At 35.4% G+C, this 20,085-nt stretch overlaps 6 protein-coding genes across 8 annotated transcripts; 1 reads left to right on the top strand and 5 right to left on the bottom strand.

The window, feature by feature from the left end:
- Nucleotides 1-447: 447 nt before the first annotated feature.
- LOC17892554 (jacalin-related lectin 35) lies at nucleotides 448-2,349 on the top strand. The gene is made up of 4 exons (XM_006297613.2): nucleotides 448-774; nucleotides 859-1,308; nucleotides 1,385-1,831; nucleotides 1,931-2,349. Exons 1-4 carry the CDS (start codon nucleotides 580-582, stop codon nucleotides 2,177-2,179), a joined length of 1,341 nt encoding a protein of 446 aa, XP_006297675.1. The 5' UTR covers nucleotides 448-579; the 3' UTR covers nucleotides 2,180-2,349.
- A 60-nt stretch (nucleotides 2,350-2,409) lies between these two features.
- Nucleotides 2,410-4,561, bottom strand: LOC17890775 (jacalin-related lectin 34). Its single transcript, XM_006297647.2, has 5 exons — nucleotides 4,489-4,561; nucleotides 4,018-4,163; nucleotides 3,480-3,938; nucleotides 2,935-3,393; nucleotides 2,410-2,845 (listed from the first exon to the last, which is right to left on the bottom strand). Exons 2-5 carry the CDS (start codon nucleotides 4,156-4,158, stop codon nucleotides 2,594-2,596), a joined length of 1,311 nt encoding a protein of 436 aa, XP_006297709.1. The 5' UTR covers nucleotides 4,159-4,163; nucleotides 4,489-4,561; the 3' UTR covers nucleotides 2,410-2,593.
- A 2,063-nt stretch (nucleotides 4,562-6,624) lies between these two features.
- On the bottom strand, nucleotides 6,625-8,687 carry LOC17892693 (jacalin-related lectin 33). 2 transcript variants are annotated; one of them, XM_023785770.1, is made up of 4 exons: nucleotides 8,421-8,687; nucleotides 7,874-8,323; nucleotides 7,158-7,619; nucleotides 6,625-7,070 (listed from the first exon to the last, which is right to left on the bottom strand). In XM_023785770.1, exons 1-4 carry the CDS (start codon nucleotides 8,619-8,621, stop codon nucleotides 6,819-6,821), a joined length of 1,365 nt encoding a protein of 454 aa, XP_023641538.1. In that variant the 5' UTR covers nucleotides 8,622-8,687; the 3' UTR covers nucleotides 6,625-6,818. The 2 variants fall into 2 exon arrangements, with proteins under 2 accessions (XP_023641538.1, XP_023641539.1); XM_023785771.1 differs by having other exon boundaries at nucleotides 8,516-8,603.
- Nucleotides 8,688-9,060: 373 nt separating this feature from the next.
- Nucleotides 9,061-11,011, bottom strand: LOC17892768 (jacalin-related lectin 32). Of its 2 annotated transcripts, XM_023785835.1 has the most exons (4): nucleotides 10,967-11,011; nucleotides 10,653-10,881; nucleotides 9,622-10,110; nucleotides 9,061-9,501 (listed from the first exon to the last, which is right to left on the bottom strand). In XM_023785835.1, the coding sequence occupies exons 2-4, from the start codon at nucleotides 10,845-10,847 to the stop codon at nucleotides 9,250-9,252; spliced, it is 936 nt and encodes a 311-aa protein (XP_023641603.1). In that variant the 5' UTR covers nucleotides 10,848-10,881; nucleotides 10,967-11,011; the 3' UTR covers nucleotides 9,061-9,249. The 2 variants fall into 2 exon arrangements, with proteins under 2 accessions (XP_023641603.1, XP_006296757.1); XM_006296695.2 differs by having other exon boundaries at nucleotides 10,653-10,970.
- Nucleotides 11,012-12,394: 1,383 nt separating this feature from the next.
- On the bottom strand, nucleotides 12,395-14,104 carry LOC17893148 (PYK10-binding protein 2). Its single transcript, XM_006298163.2, has 4 exons — nucleotides 14,004-14,104; nucleotides 13,679-13,910; nucleotides 13,146-13,586; nucleotides 12,395-12,896 (listed from the first exon to the last, which is right to left on the bottom strand). Exons 2-4 carry the CDS (start codon nucleotides 13,877-13,879, stop codon nucleotides 12,645-12,647), a joined length of 894 nt encoding a protein of 297 aa, XP_006298225.1. The 5' UTR covers nucleotides 13,880-13,910; nucleotides 14,004-14,104; the 3' UTR covers nucleotides 12,395-12,644.
- A 1,039-nt stretch (nucleotides 14,105-15,143) lies between these two features.
- LOC17891128 (nitrile-specifier protein 1) lies at nucleotides 15,144-17,013 on the bottom strand. The gene is made up of 3 exons (XM_006297422.2): nucleotides 16,708-17,013; nucleotides 16,352-16,621; nucleotides 15,144-16,186 (listed from the first exon to the last, which is right to left on the bottom strand). Exons 1-3 carry the CDS (start codon nucleotides 17,011-17,013, stop codon nucleotides 15,239-15,241), a joined length of 1,524 nt encoding a protein of 507 aa, XP_006297484.2. The 3' UTR covers nucleotides 15,144-15,238.
- Between the last annotated feature and the right edge of the window lie 3,072 nt (nucleotides 17,014-20,085).

Genomic DNA, 20,085 nt, shown 5'->3' with positions numbered 1-20,085 from the left:
TAGGTTTTTTAGAAAAAAAAATATGTTATGTTTTTGTCATCGTGCAAAGACCATATATATCTTCACTGTTCAGTGTTGTTTGGTGAACATTTCTAACTAATCAAAGCATACATCCCTCGTGAAACACGAGTTGGTTAACTATGAAACTTTTCTGGAAAAAAAAAAGTAGTTAACAATAGTGAATGACTATTAAAACATTATTGAAAATCAGTGTCCATATATATTATATATATACACAAAATCCCAAACATTAATCTTCATTTCTCACTGTTAAAGGTTATATTTCTCTCTTCTTTTTTATTCCTTTTTTTTTGTCTAACTAAAAATCATTATATTTTTACTAATTTTCAGTTTACTTTAAGGAATTTCTTTATAGGAATTAAAATGAATCTACGAGAACATGATAATATTGTTTAATGAGATGTACTAGCTAGTGGGATGTTTATAGTCCTCTTCCTCCACTTATCTTAGTTTCATCATCATGAAAGTGGATGAATTAGTGTCTATTCATGGCTCTTCTTTGGTTTTCCGATTACAGTTTCTAAAATGGGTATGAAAACTATAGGTTAAGAAGGAAAAATGGTGACAAAGTTGGAAGCTCAAGGTGGTCGTGGAGGAGAAGTTTGGGACGATGGTGGTGCTTACGAAAACGTCAAGAAAGTGTATGTTGGTCAAGGTGATTCTGGTGTGGTTTACGTCAAGTTTGATTACGTGAAAGACGGCAAGATCGTATCACACGAACATGGGAAGATGACACTACTTGGAACAGAGGAGGTAGCAAACATTTTCTTCTTATTGTTATTAAAGAGTGTTAATTCTTGTTATTTCCTTGATGTTTTTTTTTTTTGTTTTGGCTAGTTTGTGCTTGATCCAGAAGATTTCATAACATCAGTGAAAGTTTACTACGAGAAGCTCTTTGGATCACCGGTAGAGATAGTAACGGCTCTAATCTTTAAGACATTAAAAGGCAAAACTTCTCAGCCTTTTGGATTAGTCTCTGGACAAGAAGCTGAGCTAGGAGGTGGCAAAATCGTTGGATTTCATGGAAGTTCAAGCGATTTGATCCATTCTCTAGGAGCTTATATCATTCCGTCAACCACGCCGGTATCAGCTGGTCCGACCAAATTGGAAGCTCAAGGTGGCCGTGGGGGAGATGTATGGGACGACGGTGGTGCTTACGACAATGTAAAGAAAGTTTATGTTGGACAAGGTGACTCTGGTGTGGTTTATGTCAAGTTTGATTACGAGAAAGATGGTAACATTGTATCACTTGAACATGGGAAGAAGACACTACTTGGAACAGAGGAGGTACATAGATATTTCTATTCTTGAAATTGGTAAGTGTATATTTTTGTCTTCTAATAATGTTGATGGGTTTCTGCAGTTTGAGATTGATCCGGAAGACTACATCACATATGTGAAAGTTTACTACGAGAAACTTCTCGGGTCACCAACAGAGATCATCACAGCTCTTGTATTCAAGACGTTCAAGGGAAAAACTTCTCAGCCGTTTGGACTAACCTCTGGAGAAGAAGCTGAGTTAGGAGGCGGCAAGATCGTTGGATTCCATGGAAGTTCAAGCGATATGATCCACTCTTTAGGAGTTTATATTGTTCCTTCGTCCACACTATTGACTCCTTCCAATACTGTTCCAGCACAAGGCGGAAATGGTGGAGTTGCTTGGGATGATGGTGTTCACGATGGTGTCAAGAAGATATATGTTGGACAAGGTGACTCTTGTGTGACCTATTTCAAGGCTGACTATGAAAAGGCATCAAAGCCTGTCCTTGGAAGTGATCACGGGAAGAAGTCATTGCTTGGGGCAGAGGAGGTGTTTTCTTTTCTTGGCTTCATCTTCTTGTCTTTCTTTAAAGTTATTTTACAAGCTAGCTTAAGTCTTGAATTTTGAATTTGGTTGCAAAATGTGCAGTTTGCGCTTGGACCAGATGAATATATCATAGCTGTGTCGGGGTACTATGACAAGATTTATGGTGTAGAAGCGCCGGTAATCATCTCGCTTAAGTTCAAGACAAACAAGAGAACATCTTTCCCGTATGGAATGGAGGGAGGAACTGAATTCGTGCTGGAGAAGAAAGACCACAAAATTGTTGGTTTCTATGGACAAGCTGGTGACTATCTTTACAAACTTGGAGTCAATGTTGCGCCCATAGCCAACTGATGCCGAGCGGCCAACCTGATATTCCGGGAATTCGAATAAGATTAAGTTGTGAGTTTATGGAGTTGTGTTGTTGTCTAATGTTGTATTTGGTTTGTTTCAAGAGCAATGTATGTTTGTGTTGCTCTGACTCTACTCTAAATAAAAGTTATTTCTTCATTGTGATTTATAAAACCTTTTCGTTTCTATGAAATTAGGCTAAGTAAATCATTCAAGGAATTTAGCTAGGTTAATACTTTAAACAAACTTGTTTTATTAAATTGGATCACAAAAAATCCATCAAAGACAGAACAACAAACACAAAGACAAGACTTCAAATATTGAATCAGTAAACAAACAGAAACATGTAAAGTAGAATCAGCTTATTCAAAGTTTGTAAAACCATCAGCAAAAGATAATTAAGATCTCCATGCATGATCAGTTTGAAATGGGAAGGACATGGACTCCAAATTTGTGAAGCAGATCACTGGCTCTTCCATGGAAACCAACAATCTTGTGGCCTTCCTCTTTGAGTACAAAGGATGTGCCAGCTTCCATTCCAAAGGGAGAAGAGGTTCGCTTATTAGTCTTGAACCTAAGCATAGTTACAACTGGACTATCACTCCCAAAGACTGTATCGTAGGTGCCTTCAACTGCCGTAATGTATTCACTTGGATAGTCAAGCTCCAACTGCAATTTAAGGAACACAAAACATAAACAAAATTAAAATTAGTTGAAGATGAAAAAAAAGAGAAGAAGAAAAAGCTAATTCAGTGTACCTCTTCAAATCCAAGCAATGTGGTTTTTCCATGTTCGTTTCCTACTACAACTTGAGATGCTTTGTCATACACAAACTGGACAGCTCCTATACCATCTTGTGCTTGTCCTACAGACACTTTCCTAACACCGTCAAAAGCACCATCATCCCATAAAGTTCCTCCCTCACTACCAAATCCTGGTAGCTTTTGTGTAGCAGGAGTCAAAGGGATGGTGCCTAATGGAGCTAAATAAACTCCAATAGCATTAACAGAATCACCAGCTCTTCCATGGAACCCAGCAATCTTGAAACCTTCCTGCTTGAATTCAAAACGTGTGCTACCTTCAAGCCCAAACGGTCCAGCTGTTTTGTTTTTGCTAGTCTTGAAAATAAGCATTGTCACTACAGCACTATCAGTCCCGAAGATTTTGTCGTAGGTTCCTTCCACGGATGTTATGTATTCACCTGATTCAAGCTCCAACTGCACAAGAGGAAAATGTATAATGAATACTGAAACTTCTTGTAAGAATACAAAACCCAATAAATATGTATTCTTAACAAGTGTACCTCTTCGAATCCAAGCATTGTGCTTTTCCCATGTTCAATTCCAATAACTACCACAGAACCATTCATGTATTCAAACTTGACAGCTGCTACACCATCTTGGCCTTGTCCTACATAAACCTTTTTAACATCGTCGTGATGACCATCGTCCCATACAGCTCCAGTCTCACCACCCTTGGCTTCCAGCTTCTTCACAGGGACTGAAGGAGTGGTGCCGGGGGTTGGTACGGGAGCATAGTGAACATCGATGGAGTTGAGGACATTGCCACTGGTGCCAAGGAACCCAGAGATCTGCTTGCCGGTGGCCTCCGGAGCAGAAATCTGGAAACCGGTTTTGTTACCGTAAGGTCCAAGAGTTCTCTTGTTTGTTGTGAAAGTCAACGCCGTTATGACTTCTTGCGTACTCAACGTTTTGCCGTAAGCAGAGAGGGCTGTTACGTACTCGTCCGCATCCAAAGTGAACTGATTATGTATATGAAATTAAAGTTAACAGAAGATTACACATTAAAAAATAGTTAGATTTGTTTGTTTTTTTACTAACCTCGGCAGATTTGGGTCCAACGGAGCCGCGAAGCTGGGATTGAAGAGCTCCTTCGTATGTGACCTGGATTGAGTGTATGATGTCATCAAACGTAAGCTGCACTTTCTTCACCTTTGCGTGCGATCCATCGTCCCAAGACATCGTTCCTGTTCGTATATAGCCAAAAATTAGTTTTATTTTTCTTGACTATTAATTTTTATGGTTAGTATTACGGAATTAATAAACACTCACTATAAAAGCAAAGTTAATACCAAACCGGTTATAGTTCTAACTCTTGTGATTGTGTTTTAACTTCGGTCAATACCAAATTCGACTTGTTGGTCAACTATCTATATACATGCATTGTGCGATCAAAAGATAAATTGATTATCAAACAATCGAATAGAAAAAGATCAATTGATTGATTCTTTTTAAAAAATATATATATATATTGGTAACATATATGAAAGAGAGAGATAGAGAGGAAAAAACCTGTTTGTAGAGACTAAATGATACTGTCACGATGAAGATGAAGATGAAGATCAGGTGTGAAGAAGAGGCTAATGATGGGATCTATATATCGAGTTTAAGTTATAATAACATATAAATATGCACCACATGGGCAATATAAAATTTAAAACTAATCATGTTGGTCCTACTAGTATGTAATAATCGCTCGTATCCGTCAACCAAATCAGCGATTGCTTTCTTGTAACTTTTTTTCCTGCCCATGAAATATGTAATAAGTTGACTAAAACAAAGCTCGTTTATCTAAAACTGTAATAGTTGCATAGTCGTTATGATAATATATATGTCATTTTTTAAATAACTTTTTCACGTCGAACTTATTTATTGTTGTGTATATAGTATCTTTGTAACAATTAGTAGCAAATTATATACTATATAAACCATATCAAAGGATATTTCTAATATTGAGAGATCGAGAACATGAGTAACTAGTGAAGATGGTGACAGGATGGAATTGGATTTCAGTGATCTATCATTCATTCCCTTAATTATTTCATAAATTGATCGTGCATCGCATGGCTAAATATAAAATATAGAGTTCGCTGTCACATGTTATTATTATTATTTTTTTTCCAATCGACCCTTATCGTAGATTGTATTCACTGATATATACAATACTTTTGAAGTTTCCCTTTTTGCACAGTCTTTAACTTTTTGGACTTCGGAAGCATAGTAATGCCTTGTACTGATCAAATATGATATTGTAACGTATAAATTATTATTTTCACTGATCTACTTTCTAGTATGGAGATTGGAACTTTGATATAAGTAAGGCTAGCTCTAATATAGAGCATGATTTCTCTTCCATCTATTGTTCTATTTTGTATTCTAAAATAGGTAGGGTTGGAGCAAATAATAATCTGTAAATGTACGTCGATGTTTTCTTTTTTAAAAAAATTGTATGTGAATAATCAAAGAAATCGATTAACAGTTTAAGTGGTCTAAATCTAATGTATTCAAAATAATAAACTGTTAGTCTTTAGATTAACACAACCTCAGACGACTATTTTTAATCATTCATGTTCATGATGTTTAAAAATATACTTAGTTGGGAATCTACTTAATTAATTTCCAAGGATATATATATTTAAAGCAATCACTCTTTTTCAATTAGCTTGATCTTTTAGCAAGGCATGAAATATATATTGGAAAAATGCGACTCGTGGGTCTCGTGGCCTATATTTAAAAATACATTATCAGTTTATTACACTTTGGGCACGTCGAGTCTAAGTAAACTCGTGGGAGTGGGGGCGCATATGGATCAGGTCTCCCACTTACGCGGCTGATCCGAACAATATGGTAAACTCAATTAGAAAATGGAAAAAAAAAAAAAAAAATTCCAAAAATAATATTGTAAACTCAACTAAAAATGGGAAAACCCCAAATTACATGGGCCGGATTGTAAGGCCTACATGCCAAAAGTTGGATGGAAATATGGAATCTATCTCATGTTGCTGGACAGGAGATAAGGCGTGAGCTCGTTATTTATGATGGGTTCGACTCCGAATAGTAAGTATATGAGAAACCGTATTTGGTCCTATGTGTTGCTCTGGCTGGTTGTGTTGTTTGATTTTACAAACCAAACTGAACTTTGTTTCTCTAGTGGACCAAGTTTTATGTGGTTAGGCTGGCTCACTTTTGAAATTGTAGTCGGTGAACATAGGTCGATTGGTAACACCAAGTTCATGTATGTCTAATACTTATTCAGTTATTTGAAGAAATTAAACGACAATAAGACCGAGAAAAGTAAATGTAATTTACCAAAAGAATAATACCAAGAAAAGTAAATGTAAATTTTATCCCAAAAGGACACACCAATATTATTCAAAGTTCAAATGACATACATTGACAAAAAGACAGTGTAAGCATCTATATTATTTGTATTTGTCATTTATAAATACATGATGTCTAATAATTTGAAGAAATTAAACGACAAATACATCTATATGTCAAAACAAAAGTATATAAAGACAAGATTGAACTTATGCATATATATATACGAAAACTTAAATTTGTAAGACGTTTATACGTTAAATAGACTTGGATTGACTTTAATTATATGCACCGTTTTTCCCAATTTCAATTAATGTGCAATTAGTATGGATCGAACCAACTACCTTTATTAAAATCGATACTTGATTACATTATGGCATGAACAATATCACAATTTAAAGACAATGCTTGAATACATTTAAACACAAACAAACAGAACCACTGTGGGTACGTAAATCAACTTATTCAAGAGCCCACAATTAACAAATTCAATGGAATCGCAAGAGAATGATGTCATGTGATCAGTTGGTGATTGGCATGACATGGACTCCAAACTGATGAAGCAAGTCACTGACTTTTCCATGGAACCCGACGATCTTGTGGCCTTCCTCTTTGAGTGCGAAGGCTGTGCCGGCTTCAAGTCCAAAGGGAGATGAGGTTTGCTTATTAGTCTTGAACTTAAGCATTGTTATGACTACGTCATCACTCCCAAATATTTTATCGTAGGTGCCTTCAACTGCGGTGATGTATTCACTTGGATAATCAATCTCAAACTGCAATTTAAGGAAGCCAAATGATATAAACCAATATGTTCATTGCTAATTTTTAATATATTTTGATAGAAAATAAAACTTAAGTACCTCCTCGAATCCAAGTAAAGTACTCTTTCCATGTTCACCCCCTACAATATCCTGAGCGCCTTTGTCGTAGACAAACTTAACGACTGATATACCATCTTGAGCTTGTCCTACGTACACTTTCTTAACACCATCGTAAGCACCATCGTCCCATGCAGTTCCTTTTTCACCACCAATTCCCAATAGTTTCTTGGGAGACGTGGTCGAAGGAATCGTGGTTGTTGCAGCAAAATATGCTCCAAGAGCATGTAGAGCTTCACCAGCGCGTCCATGGAACCCTACAAGCTTTCCACCGTTTTTGTCCTTGAGTAAAAACTTCTTCTCGGTTTCCATTCCATAGGGTGGAGAGGTTTTCCCCTTGAATGTATAGAAGGTAAGAGACGTAATGATGTCAGAGTCTTGGCCATATACTTTGTCGTGGGTCACCTGGACTGCTATGATGTAGTCGTTTGCATCAACCTCAAACTACAACAATATATAGAAAGATACCTATTGTGAGTAAAGATGTTGTAAGGAGTTAACTGAATCTAAACTGCATAAGGCGTGAATTGGTCTAGTTTTAGTTGGTGCTCATTTTTTCAAAGCTTAAAAACTGATCACACCCAAAATTTAACAAGGCTAAAATGGGTTAGTCCGGGAGCTAGCCAAGCATAACATCAGTATTCAGTAGTTTGAAGACTCTATAATGCACTGTTACGTAAACTGATTATACTACATACCGTTTCGAATCCAAGAAGTGTTTTCTTTCCATGTTCACCTCCTTCAACCTCCTGAGAACCCTTCTTGTAGACAATGTTGATAGACGACACACCATCTTGACCTTGCCCTACATGCACCTTACTAACGCCATCATGTACACCATCATCCCATGAGGCTCCTCCGGTACCTCCTCCTGCTTCTTGCTTAACAGCAGGGGTCAAAGGAGTACTAGAGGTTATTAGTGGAGCAAAGTAAGCTCCGAGAGATTGGACATAATCTGTGGCAAACCCATGAAAGCCGATGATCTTTTTGTCTTGAACTTGGAGTGTAAATGGAGTACCATCTTCGTATCCAATGACATCAGATGTCTTTTTGTTGGATTTGAACTTAAGCCCTTGAATCATGAGACCTTCAGGGTGATACCAACCTTCTACAGAAACCAAGTACTCCTCTGGATGGTTAATCACAAACTGTAGAGGTCAAGATAAATATATCAGTACTTCAAAAGTAAAACTATATATCTATATTAAGAGAAGAAGACCAATGGACAAGAAGAAGTATAACAACCGGATCAGATGCGATACTACGGCCCTTAACACCGCGAAGAGGTGCTTCTTCGGTTTTTCCGTTCTTAACATAATCGAACTTAACATAATGCATACCGTTAGCGCCTGCTGCGGCCTGAATCTTGGTCACAGCATCGTGTTCGGATCCATCGTCCCATTGGTTGCCTCCTTTTCCTCCTTGTGCTTCCACTTTTTGGGCCATCTTTACTTATATTACCTGTAGTTATCAGACGAGAGAGTGAGAGTTTACCTGAAAAGAGAGGGAATGAGTAGTGATGCATGCATCATTTCGAAGAACTGCGTGAGGATTTATTGATCTCATTGAGTATGGGCCAGTAATTAATTCCTTAGGAGTTGATATATTTTATTATATAATCTCGTGATCCACGAGTCTTGAAAAAAACTATATTGTTGTGAATATGGAGCAAATTAGTTGAATTTGAGTGGTTGATATTAATGATCTGATAGTATAGTACACGAAAGTCTAACCAAAAATTCTACGTAATTTTCTCCGCAATTATATATGAACGGATATTACAAATTACCACTTTCAGTAGGATAATAAGTAAAAAAATTTATAAGGTTTGTTGTTTCAAGTATATTTTAATAATTCAAAATGGCTTTATCAGTGAAAATGCAAGTAACATAATTGAATCAAACACCTTTATTAAAGCCAATCAAATCACATATAACATCAAATACATAACAGCTTCACAAAAGAGACCATGCGTAAAAACACTAATTATAACATAAACAAACATAAGCAGAATTAAAAGAAACTTTAATCAAGATGTGTCACAAGTGACGAATTTGGTCGAATATAAGAATGATCACTTGGTGACTGGAAGGACATGGACTCCAAACTGATGAAGCAACTCATTGACTTTTCCATGGAATCCGACGATCTTGTAACCTTCCTCTTTGAGCTCGAAGGCTGTGCCAGCTTCCATTCCAAAGGGCGTGGAAGTTCGCTTATTAGTCTTGAACCTAAGCATGTTTATGACTTCGGCCTTACTACCAAAGATTTTATCGTATGTGCCTTCAACTGCGATGATGTATTCACTTGGATAGTCAAGTCTGAACTGCAATGAATGAAAACCAGATAAACAAAATTAAACAAGTAAAACTTTTCTATATTCATATTTGTTTTGGTAAAATCTTTTCACAATTGACCAAAAGAGAAATTAAGCAAGCAAGCTTACCTCTTCAAATCCAAGTAGAGTATCATTTCCATGTTCATCTCCTACAATATCCTTAGCACCCTTGTCGTACACAAACTTTACGGCTGATATACCATCTTGGGCTTGCCCTATATACACTTTCTTAACACCATCGTAAGCACCATCATCCCATGCAATTCCCTCGTCACCACCAACAGCCGGTAGTTTCTTGGCTGGTGTCAAAGGAGTTGTGGTTGTAGTGAAATACGCTCCAAGAGCATATATGATTTCGCCAGCACGTCCATGGAACCCAACAAGTTTGCCACCATTTTTACCCTTGAGTACAAACTTCTTGCCACCTTTTTTGTCCTCGAGTACAAACTTGTTTTCGGTAACCAATCCATAGGGTGGTGAGGTTTTTCCCTTGAATGTAATGAAGGTAATAGATGTGATTACGTCTGAGTCATAGCCAAATATTTTGTCGTAGGTCACCTTCACTGCTACGATGTAGTCGTCCGCATCGACCTCAAACTGCAACAACAGAAAGATACCTCTTTTGAGTAGGGACGTTGTAATGGATTAACTAAGTCTAAACTGTATTGGGCGTAATTTTAGTCTAGTCCTAATTGGTTTTATTTTTAAGGTTAGGTTTTTGCTTGCTCTTTGTTGTTTTTGTTAATCATTCGACATTTATTTTATTTTGAAAAGGATAGGACCAGTTTGATCAGTTTGGTCCTAAATTGACCGGACCAGACCAGACCAATCCCTAAATAAACAGAATTGATCCGAACCAAATTTGAGCAAATAAATTTGCCCGCGAACTTTATCCCGTCATAGCGTAATCCCTTGAATTGAGTATTAAGTTTTTTTTATTTTTAATGCATCCTAAATGGTTTACAAATAAAAAATAAAATAAAAATGCACCTTAAATATTTTTATTGAGTATTAAGTTTTTTTTCCATGCACCCTACCTAAATATGTTTATTGGGTATTAAGTTTAGTTTGAAGAACACACAATGAAAATTTAAGCAAAATAAAGACAAGAAGAGACCGATGCAAACATTTTTACATACCGTTTCGATTCCAATTAGTGACTTCTTTCCATGTTCACCTCCAACAACCTCCTGTGAATCCTTCTCGTACACAGCGTTGATAAACGACACACCATCTTGGCCTTGCCCTACATGCACCTTTCTGACACCGTCGTAAACACCATCATCCCATACAGCTCCTCCCATACCTCCTTGTGCTTCCACCTTATGAGCCATCTTTTGCTTGCTTTTGATTAGTCCTTCGTATTACCTGCAGTATTTACGAACAAAAATGTGTAATTATAAATCTGAACTACAAAAGTATTTTTCAGATGAGAGAATGGGGAGTTGTAGACCTGATAAGAGATAGATAGAGAGAGTTTAGTGATTCATTAACGAAGAATTGCATGGGTATTTATTGACTCTCTCGACAATATAGGCTAGTAATTAATTAGTATAGAAGACAGTCGTATAATCTCATGATCCACGATTCAATAAAATATTAAATTGTTGTGTATATGAAGCAAAAGAGTTGAATTTTAGTATGCATGATATGAAACAAGTACTACACGTTTCTTCATAACTAATGATATGCCTTATGTTCTGTTGAACGAGCACAACTGTTAAGTTTCCATTTTTGGATTGGTTCTGTTTGAAATCGTAACATAAAAAGGAAAAGTGAATCTAATTGCAAACGTATCGGAGTTAAAAATGGTTTCGTAGAGAATTATATGAACTGCGGAAACTGAAACACGAAAAACTTTTATTGACTGGTTTATGTGAAATAAAAATGTGGTTCATATTTTCATTCGTTTAACCAATGAAATTTCAATATTGGCGATGTGTAAACTGTGTTTTAGGATTGTAGCATGCATTATTTACAAATGTATGCTTTTATTAACCAATTTATAATATTTAGAAAAATAAATTGTTCATATCTAAGGGTTTGAATGCAAAGGCAGATATAAAGTAGATATATAGTGGGACAGATTAATTGCATTTTGTTCACCATTCATAAAAATTAATAATTATCATTTATAAAGGCAATTCTCCTACTAAAAGTCTGTAGGTGGACAAAAAAAAGAAAAAATTATTTTATGGTCATGTTTTCTCAAAGCAGATCAAACACCTCTATTTTAAAGTGTTTTAATATTTGATCTGCATTTGAACTGCCAAATCTATTTGATCTGTTTTTTTTTTTGTTAGATCTGCCTAAAATACTTGATCTGCTCTGCTCTGTTTAACATGTTTTGCCATTCGAAGATATAATTATCTCAAAACACTTTTAAAAAGTTGATAGCGAAAACATAACACAGAAAGTTTGAAATTGGAGTCTGTCGTAAATCATTGCGTGCATGAATTTAGCAAACAAGGTTTTGGTCCTACGTATCTCGTTGTCTCGTGCTCGGGAATAGCGGTATATATTAATATTGAGCCATTGGGGTTATAAAAATGGATAACATTACTAATTCAATACTATACTTCTATGAAACTTTAAAGTTGACGTGTACGTCGATCCAAAACACGTTGACGTGCGCTGTGTTCCCAACGCGTGTTATTCAAGATCTAGATGATGAAGTTTTAGTTCTCCTTATAAAAACTGGCTAGAGGCAATTTAAAAATATAAATTCGCAAAAAAATAACAAAACCATCCCAACTGGGTAATGTTATTATTCGACACTACTATTCTAATTGGATGTTAAAGTTGACAGACAGGCTTACCATGCATAAGTAGTCCGCAGCGTGTTATTTCATTTTTGACAGAAAAAAAAAAACTTTTCAAATTGACATCTCTAGGAACAAACCTTCCTTTTTAGTTTTTTATTTTTATGAATTGGATTACAAACCAACCGAAAACAAAAATACATCACATTCACATCACTTGCGCAGTTTCAAACAAAAAAAAGCATCATAGGTAGAACAGCTTATTCAAAGGTCATAGCCCGAGACATAAAGAGACTCTAAATCACATACTAGGAAGACAGATTAAGATCTGATATTTATTAGATGGAATTCAAAAGAAAGATGACATGATCAGTTGGTGATGGGGATGACATGACCTCCAAGTTGATGAAGGACTTCATTGGCTTTTCCATGGAACCCAACAAACTTGTGGCCTTCCTCTTTGAGTATGAATGGTACGCCAGCTTCAAGCCCATAGGGATTAGATGTTTGCTTATTAGTCTTGAACCTAAGCATGGTAATAACCGCAGAGGTACTTCCAAAGATTTTATCGCAGGTGCCCTCCACCGCCATGATGTATTCACTTGGATGATCAATTTCAAACTACGAGGGCCAAAAAAAAAAAAAATTGTTATATTGGCTGATAGGAACCGATCTGACTTTATGACGATAGAGAATGTAACTACTATAAAAGAATACGTAAAGATAAGCTCGTACGTGTCCCGTCTAACAAAGTATACAACTAGTCAAGTAAATGGGTTTGAAATGTATTGGCCTGTTTAATGGGCTTAACGATCTGGTCGTTTATTCCATGAACTTTAATATATATATATATATGTGATGTATAAGTACCTCTTCGAATCCGAGCAGAGTCGTCTTTCCACGTTCATCTCCAACAACCACTTGAGTACCATTGACATACTCAAACTTAACCGCTGACACACCATCTTGGCCTTGACCTACATACACCTTCTTAACACCATGGTAAGCACCATCGTCCCATGCAGTTCCTTCATCACTACCAAGTGCAGGGAGCTTCTTAGCAGAAGTCAATGGGGTTGAAGCCAACGGAGAAAAGTAAGCCCCAAGAGAATGAAGATTGTCTCCAGCAAACCCATGAAACCCAATGATCTTCTTGTCTTGAACTTGGAGAGTGAATTGAGTACCATCATCGTATCCAATGACATCAGAAGTTTTCTTGTTGGATTTGAACTTAAGCCCTTGAATAATACCTTCAGGGCTATACCAACCTTCTACAGAAACCAAGTGCTCCTCTGGATGGTTGATCACAAACTATAGAGAACAAGATCAACATGTCAATAACTTAAATATAGATAAATTGAAAAAAAAAAAAAGTCAATGAGAAAGGAAAAAGGTATGGGAACCGGATCAGCGGGGATAACACGGCCTTTGACACCACGAAGAGGAGCTTCTTCAGTTTGTCCGTTCTTGACATAATTGAACTGAATGTATTGAATGCCAAGTCCACCTGCTCCGACCTGAATCTTGGTCACGGCATCATGTCCGGATCCATCGTCCCACTGATTGCCTCCTTTCCCTCCTAGTGCTTCCACCTTTTGAGCCATCTTTTTTGCTTTTTATTAATCTTACGAGTTACTGCAAAACAAAATTGTTAAATTTCAACTATTGTTTAGCCAAAAATTACAAAACTATATGATCACAAGATATAGAGAGGAAGAGAGAGCTGACCTTCAAAGAGAGAGTAGACGGTGATCAGTCATCTATTCAAGTGAATTGTAATGTCAATTTATTGACTTCTTGGAATAAGCCATGATATTTTACCAAAATAGAATTTAAATATTATCAATATATTAGATCCGCATATAGGCCATTAATTAATGAATTACCACAATGCTAAAAAATACTAATCTATAGTTTCGTGCTCCACGAGGAATATTAAAATATTTTTATCAAAAAACGCAATTAATTTTCATATATAACTTTACAGAGAGAGTATTATTTAACCAATTGTTACAAATAGAGAGGAAAAGAGAGATGCCCTTCGATACAGAGTGATCTAGTCGATATAATCTTTATAAATTTTATCGAAAATTCGCATGTTTAAAAGTATCCATATAGCTTCTCAACTAATTCGTCTAATCGTTTTAATGTTTGTGTTGGGTCATCAAACGATGGCAGCAAACTTTTAATAATTTAAAACCCAGTAATGATTATGCAAGAAATAATTATTAGTAAAGGGTTCAAGTTGCACTAAATAATTATTAGTAAAGGGTTCAACAAGGTCAATAATACTAATGGGAATATAATAACTGTAATATATTATCCATCCAAACTAAATTTATTTATGTAACTTGTTTTTTTTTTTATTTTGCCAAAATATGTAACCTTAAACTAAATATTTAAGAAATTAGAAGTAGATAAGGTGAAGGAATGAGGGCCCAATTTTATAATGTAGGCCTTGACACAATCATTATTTTGTAAAAGACTAAAATATGATGGGTCGGTCCAACTTTTGATTTATCTCCTCAACTGGCCTTGATTAGCTTTCGTACCAATTAATTTCTTTTATGAACTATGCATGGGACTAGAATAGTAAACACGTTTCAAAGTTTTCAACACACTTTATTGGATAAACACATGTAACATGAAACAAACAGTTCTTATCAGCAAACACATGAAACGAACATATAGAAAGAAAGGAAAAATAAAAAACGAAACGGACAAGCTGACGAAGGGTCGTATAGTATATAAGGGCATCCTCATTGCAAGGATCTTATGGGGTAAGATCCCCTAAAATTTGCAAAGGAAAAACCTTATATAAGATATTTCCTTTGCAAATCTTAGGGGATCTTACCCCATAAGATCCTTGCAACGAGGATGGTCTAAGTCCTGACCCTTTCTTATTGCAACACACACACACACACAATCACCAACAGTCATCATCAAGCAGCGTTAGCGTTTAATTAAGCATATTCAATTCCGAAAAAGAAGAGATCATCAAACCGGTCATTGTTTGGAGCTTTCCCTGCATGCATGATTATTCCTTTCTTACCATTAATGGTCCCAATTGTGGAGGCTGTCCATCCTCTGCTACTCGGAGTCTCCTCCTCATCACAAAACTTATCCACCCTCTCCCACTTTAACGTCTTTGTATTCAGCGCAAAAGTCCCATCGGTCAATTGACCCGGACCAACGTGACCTTGTGGGTCCATCGCAATCTCACCTCCAAACAACAAAATGTGTTTCCCAACAGCTGCGCTAGCGAACACACTCCTTTCCGAAGGCCTCTCACCGAATGTTTCCACTTGTGTCCACTTGTCGTGATCAGGATCATAGTAATGAACATCATCTACTTCACATCCGTTGAATCCGTACACAACCCATACCTTCCCTTTCACCACTTCGAGCCCTGCTCCTCCTCTAACGCTAAAGTTTTCTCCTGGAGTCGCACACTGCACCCACTTCTTATCAGCGATGTTGTAAGCATCTAGTGTCTTGAGCCGCTCCGTAGCACTCACTCCACCGAAAACGTAAACGTTGTTCTTATCCGCTGCCATCGAGTGGAAACTACGAGGAGTGGGTCCTTCTTCGACCGGAGTAACCAGTTTCCACTCGTTCTTTTTCGTATCAAATGAGTAGAAACCGTTATATTTTCGTGAAGCGTCTCGGCCTCCGAAGACATAGAGGGTTGATCCTACTGCAACCATACGAACACCTAAGCATGAAAGGTGTGGAACGTCTCCCGTAGCTGGACAAATTGACCAAGTATGGGTCTTGAGGTCATAGACGTAAAGGTGTTTGTCGATGGGCTGATTTGGTATGAGCTCCCCACCAAAGGCGTAGATCTTGTTACCTACCTGTGCTATGCCATGCGAGCACCTTAGCCCTGGACCTTCTCCTTTTTGTTCCACCTTATCCCATAATGATGAAATAAAAATTAATGAAAATATATAAATGTAAAACAGTCATGATGATTTAGCTTTTTTTTTTTCTCTTTGTTTTATCCTTCACTATATTTTCCGTCTTGATTAGATGAAATAAAATCCATTTTTTATGTTGGCCTAAGAGATTACTACCTTAGTCCATTTCCCACTCAATTTCGGAGTGCACGACAATGAAACATAGGCTCCGAGGGCATATAGGACGTCGCTAGAACGTCCATGAAAGCCAACGATTTTACCACCGTGAAGCACAAACTTAGTCCCAGGTCTGCTTTCGATAGGCTGAGAGGTTTTGCCTTTGAAAGTCTTGAATGAAAGAAATGTGATCATTTCTGAGGTCATATCATTAACTATCTGACGGTAACCTTCTACATATACAATGTAGTCATCAACATCAATCTCAAACTGCAAAGAGAAAACAATTCTAGTTCAATGCCGGAACTAATGAACAAAAGACCCACTTGACCAATCACAACATATGATTTAAGTACCTCATCAACTCCTAACAGAGTCTTCTTTCCATGTTCATCTCCAACAACGGCATGAGAACCATTGACATACTCGAACTTGACGAATGCTATACCATTTTGGGCTTTCCCTATATATACTTTTCTAACATCTTGGTGAGTACCATCATCCCATACATCTCCCATCTCACCACCGTGTGCTTCCAGCTTTTTGATAGCTGGAGTCAGCGGAGTAAAGTGAGCACCAAGAGAATGAAGAGTGTCTCCGGCAAAGTCAACGATCTTCTTGACTTCTGCTTCCACCTTCTGAGCCATCTCTTTTGCTTGCATTTTGAGTCTTACGAAATATTAACCTGTAATATTATGAACATATTATTTAGCAAGATGCTATGTAAACTACGATCATATGATGGAGAAGGGAAGGGAGATGATGAGAGAGCTGACCTCAGAGTAAAGTAACTTATGATTTGGTGAGTGATTCAGTTTGGGAATTTGCATGGGTATTTATGGGCACATGGAAGCACTGGTTGAAGTATTTCTTAAAATATACTATTATCTCGTGAACCGCGAGGGATTAAATGAAAAAATATAGTTTAGATGTACAATAGCGTACTAATTAATAGTTAACACGAAATATTTTTCACGATACACATCACACATGCTCAGGCCTGCACATGCTAGCTATGCCAACTCACGTATGATTTTTCTCTACTCGTTTTATTTTACATTTTTAATTTTCTCTCTTTTAGTCGTTTTTTCTTTCGATTTTTGGGTGTGTACTATGCAACAAATTGATATACGGTACTTGTATCATTTTACATCTCCACATGATTAATATATATTTGTTTATGTAGTCATGTTTAATCTATTCTTATGAACAATAATAAATTAGGTCTATGTACAATATATACATGGTTTTTTTGCTCTAGAAATAAATAAAATTCGACAAACTCAATAATTTTGTACGAAAGTAAATGATTATTCCCTTCTTTCTCTATTAATAAAATTCAATTGAAACTACGATTGGCTATATGTATATATATATATATACTCGTTCGTATATTTTTTATTTTTTGTATGCGAGTCAAGAAATGCGTTGCACTCAGCAATCCATATATATATAATATTTATTTCTTATCCTCGTGATTATATACAGAATTTTTTATTAAAAAAAATTATGCGTACCTCACGTTTTAAGCAACCCTTAGTTTTTTTACTTGTAGTACGGCATCATCTTTGGAACAATAATTAAGCAACCCTTTTAGTTTATTTTTAGTTATAGTTTACTTGTCCTACTTTTTTAATTTAATTTTGGAACGGTTGATTTGATAAGAAAAAACAAAATAGAACAAAGAGACCAAAAGAAAAAGAAAAGAATAAATAGACAAAGAACCTTAAAAAAAAAGTAACCTTAATAACTTCTTCTCGAGGGTTTTTAATAGTCATTTCTTTATTCTTTATAAACCATTTTTAATTGTTTTAATTAATTTTTAGTAGAATATTTCTCTTCTTCTTTTTTGAAAAAATTGCTACTGTAATTTTTTAATATTATTTTCTTTGTTGAAGTATGTTATAAGCTTAATTGAGGCATTTGGCTATTTTATCTATTGAAAATAATATAACCAGATGAAATTTTGATTTTGAATGTTATGAAAAGAAATTCTGTTTTATAAGCTTAATTAGTTGTTTACATTGTGTTTTGAGTTGTTGACTTTGAGAAGAAAAAAGACTTTTAAGAAAAAAAAAATCGAGCTTTTATTTTAAAACTTTAAATTTTGCGCTAATGGTTGTAATTCCCCCTCCCCCCCCCCCCCCCAATATTATAAATAAACTTATCTTCCTAATTATAATTGTTACCACACATCATATGAAATAACAGTTTAATCTTCATTCCATGCAAACGTTACAGTCAGGACGACTCACTTACACTTGATGAAATCATAATCTTATGTCCCAGTCCGCACGATTTCTTCTTTTGTTAGTTTTTTCTTTTCTTTCTTTTAACTGCTATTTCTTTCCTTTCAATATATATATTTTTAAAATATTGATTGAAAGCCTTTTAACAAAAAAAAATTCACATACGGAAACAAGAAAAATAACATATTGACAGACGTTAAATTAATCCGAAAATATTAGAAAACATTTTTTTAGATTATAAAACGTAAGGAAAAAATAATTAAATAATTTTACATATCTAACACTAATTTGTTCGAGAGTTTTATAATCGCATTAACAACAACAATGATACCAACAACACCCCAAAAAAACAACAATAACACCAACAAACAAGAAACAACCGAAAAACATTTTTAATCTTTTTTTTCAGTTTTATCTTTAGAATTATGATTTCAGTGGGTGTAATAAAATATTTAAAAGAAAAAATAAAAAATTGATGTCATCGGTAATGTAGACTTTTTTTTTTTCGAATGGTCTATACAATATCAGGCGCTTCTAACATCGTACTCCTGAAACTCAAGTTTTAATAACTTATACTGTAATCACAACTTTTTTATTGGGTAACTTGTTAATGTAGATGCAATTTACTCTTAATATGGCCTAATTTCATATTGATTAAAAAATTATTAACCAAAACTTACAAAATGAGTCGATAATTATATTAGGTGGTTGTCTAGTACTACTGTACACTGTGTAATTGTTATTAATCAGAACGATCTATAAAGGAGAAAGATATGACAATTATAAAGCGTCCCATTCTAAGAATCAATGATCGATTAGGGGGATAAAAAAAGAAAAAGAAAAAACAAACGAACTAGGTCGTGTGTAGATAGAAACAGATAAAGTTTGGACCAGACCACAAGATTTGTGTCTGCACTATATCTTCTTTATAATTTTGTTTTGTACACTACATATGCTTAGTAGATCGACATGTTTTTCAACATAAGTGACATTAGAGCATGATTATTGGTAAGCTTTTAGGTTTTAATCTTAGTATTAGTTTATTAGTAAAATTGAAAAAGTAAAAGAGAAGAGTTGTATTTTGGTTTTTAGTTTTGAGATGTGATTATTGGTAGACTCTTAATTTAGAATCCTTAAAAAAATATATATTTAAAAATTTGGTTCTGATTGTCTCTTCAGGGTTATACTTGTAGAATATGGAAGAAGGTGAATTGTATTTCTGAAAAAAAAAAAAACTTCTTATGTATGTATATTGGTTGAGAGATCGTTCTACCTAAGGGTTCAAGAGTAATACCATGATTAACGGGGATCCTTAAGGTCGCTCATACATAAGAAGATTATAACAGATATATAGTACATAATAAATAGAGAAAACAAAACAACAGATTTTTTTCAGAATTAGTCTGGCATCCTATAAAATTATTTCATTATTATAATCATCAATCATGATTTTGAGACATTTTTATAGAAAATGTGTAAGCAATA

The sequence above is a fragment of the Capsella rubella genome, unplaced genomic scaffold, assembly GCF_000375325.1.
Source record: "Capsella rubella cultivar Monte Gargano unplaced genomic scaffold, Caprub1_0 scaffold_3, whole genome shotgun sequence".
In the NCBI taxonomy this organism is placed as follows: Eukaryota; Viridiplantae; Streptophyta; class Magnoliopsida; order Brassicales; family Brassicaceae; genus Capsella; species Capsella rubella.
Note: the sequence above shows the minus strand (reverse complement) of the source record. Positions and strands in the feature narration are given on the sequence as shown.

What these genes read in the sequence shown, in the direction of transcription:
- LOC17891128 (XM_006297422.2), bottom strand. Translation starts at nt 17,013, where the DNA reads ATGCAAGCAAAAGAGATGGCTCAGAAGGTGGAAGCAGAAGTCAAGAAG. An exon ending in CTCTGTTAGGAGTTGATGAG is followed by an intron (nt 16,622 to 16,707) that starts GTACTTAAATCA and finishes TTCTCTTTGCAG; the next exon opens with TTTGAGATTGATGTTGATGA. An exon ending in TGAGTGGGAAATGGACTAAG is followed by an intron (nt 16,187 to 16,351) that starts GTAGTAATCTCT and finishes TTATGGGATAAG; the next exon opens with GTGGAACAAAAAGGAGAAGG.
- LOC17890775 (XM_006297647.2), bottom strand. Translation starts at nt 4,158, where the DNA reads ATGTCTTGGGACGATGGATCGCACGCAAAGGTGAAGAAAGTGCAGCTT. An exon ending in TTGGACCCAAATCTGCCGAG is followed by an intron (nt 3,939 to 4,017) that starts GTTAGTAAAAAA and finishes ATACATAATCAG; the next exon opens with TTCACTTTGGATGCGGACGA. An exon ending in CAATGCTTGGATTCGAAGAG is followed by an intron (nt 3,394 to 3,479) that starts GTACACTTGTTA and finishes CCTCTTGTGCAG; the next exon opens with TTGGAGCTTGAATCAGGTGA.
- LOC17893148 (XM_006298163.2), bottom strand. Translation starts at nt 13,879, where the DNA reads ATGGCTCAAAAGGTGGAAGCACTAGGAGGGAAAGGAGGCAATCAGTGG. An exon ending in GTGTTATCCCCGCTGATCCG is followed by an intron (nt 13,587 to 13,678) that starts GTTCCCATACCT and finishes TGTTCTCTATAG; the next exon opens with TTTGTGATCAACCATCCAGA. An exon ending in CTCTGCTCGGATTCGAAGAG is followed by an intron (nt 12,897 to 13,145) that starts GTACTTATACAT and finishes TGGCCCTCGTAG; the next exon opens with TTTGAAATTGATCATCCAAG.
- LOC17892768 (XM_023785835.1), bottom strand. Translation starts at nt 10,847, where the DNA reads ATGGCTCATAAGGTGGAAGCACAAGGAGGTATGGGAGGAGCTGTATGG. An exon ending in CACTAATTGGAATCGAAACG is followed by an intron (nt 10,111 to 10,652) that starts GTATGTAAAAAT and finishes CTGTTGTTGCAG; the next exon opens with TTTGAGGTCGATGCGGACGA. An exon ending in CTCTACTTGGATTTGAAGAG is followed by an intron (nt 9,502 to 9,621) that starts GTAAGCTTGCTT and finishes CATTCATTGCAG; the next exon opens with TTCAGACTTGACTATCCAAG.
- LOC17892693 (XM_023785770.1), bottom strand. Translation starts at nt 8,621, where the DNA reads ATGGCCCAAAAAGTGGAAGCACAAGGAGGAAAAGGAGGCAACCAATGG. An exon ending in CACTTCTTGGATTCGAAACG is followed by an intron (nt 7,620 to 7,873) that starts GTATGTAGTATA and finishes ATATTGTTGTAG; the next exon opens with TTTGAGGTTGATGCAAACGA. An exon ending in CTTTACTTGGATTCGAGGAG is followed by an intron (nt 7,071 to 7,157) that starts GTACTTAAGTTT and finishes CTTAAATTGCAG; the next exon opens with TTTGAGATTGATTATCCAAG.
- LOC17892554 (XM_006297613.2), top strand. Translation starts at nt 580, where the DNA reads ATGGTGACAAAGTTGGAAGCTCAAGGTGGTCGTGGAGGAGAAGTTTGG. An exon ending in CACTACTTGGAACAGAGGAG is followed by an intron (nt 775 to 858) that starts GTAGCAAACATT and finishes TGTTTTGGCTAG; the next exon opens with TTTGTGCTTGATCCAGAAGA. An exon ending in CATTGCTTGGGGCAGAGGAG is followed by an intron (nt 1,832 to 1,930) that starts GTGTTTTCTTTT and finishes CAAAATGTGCAG; the next exon opens with TTTGCGCTTGGACCAGATGA.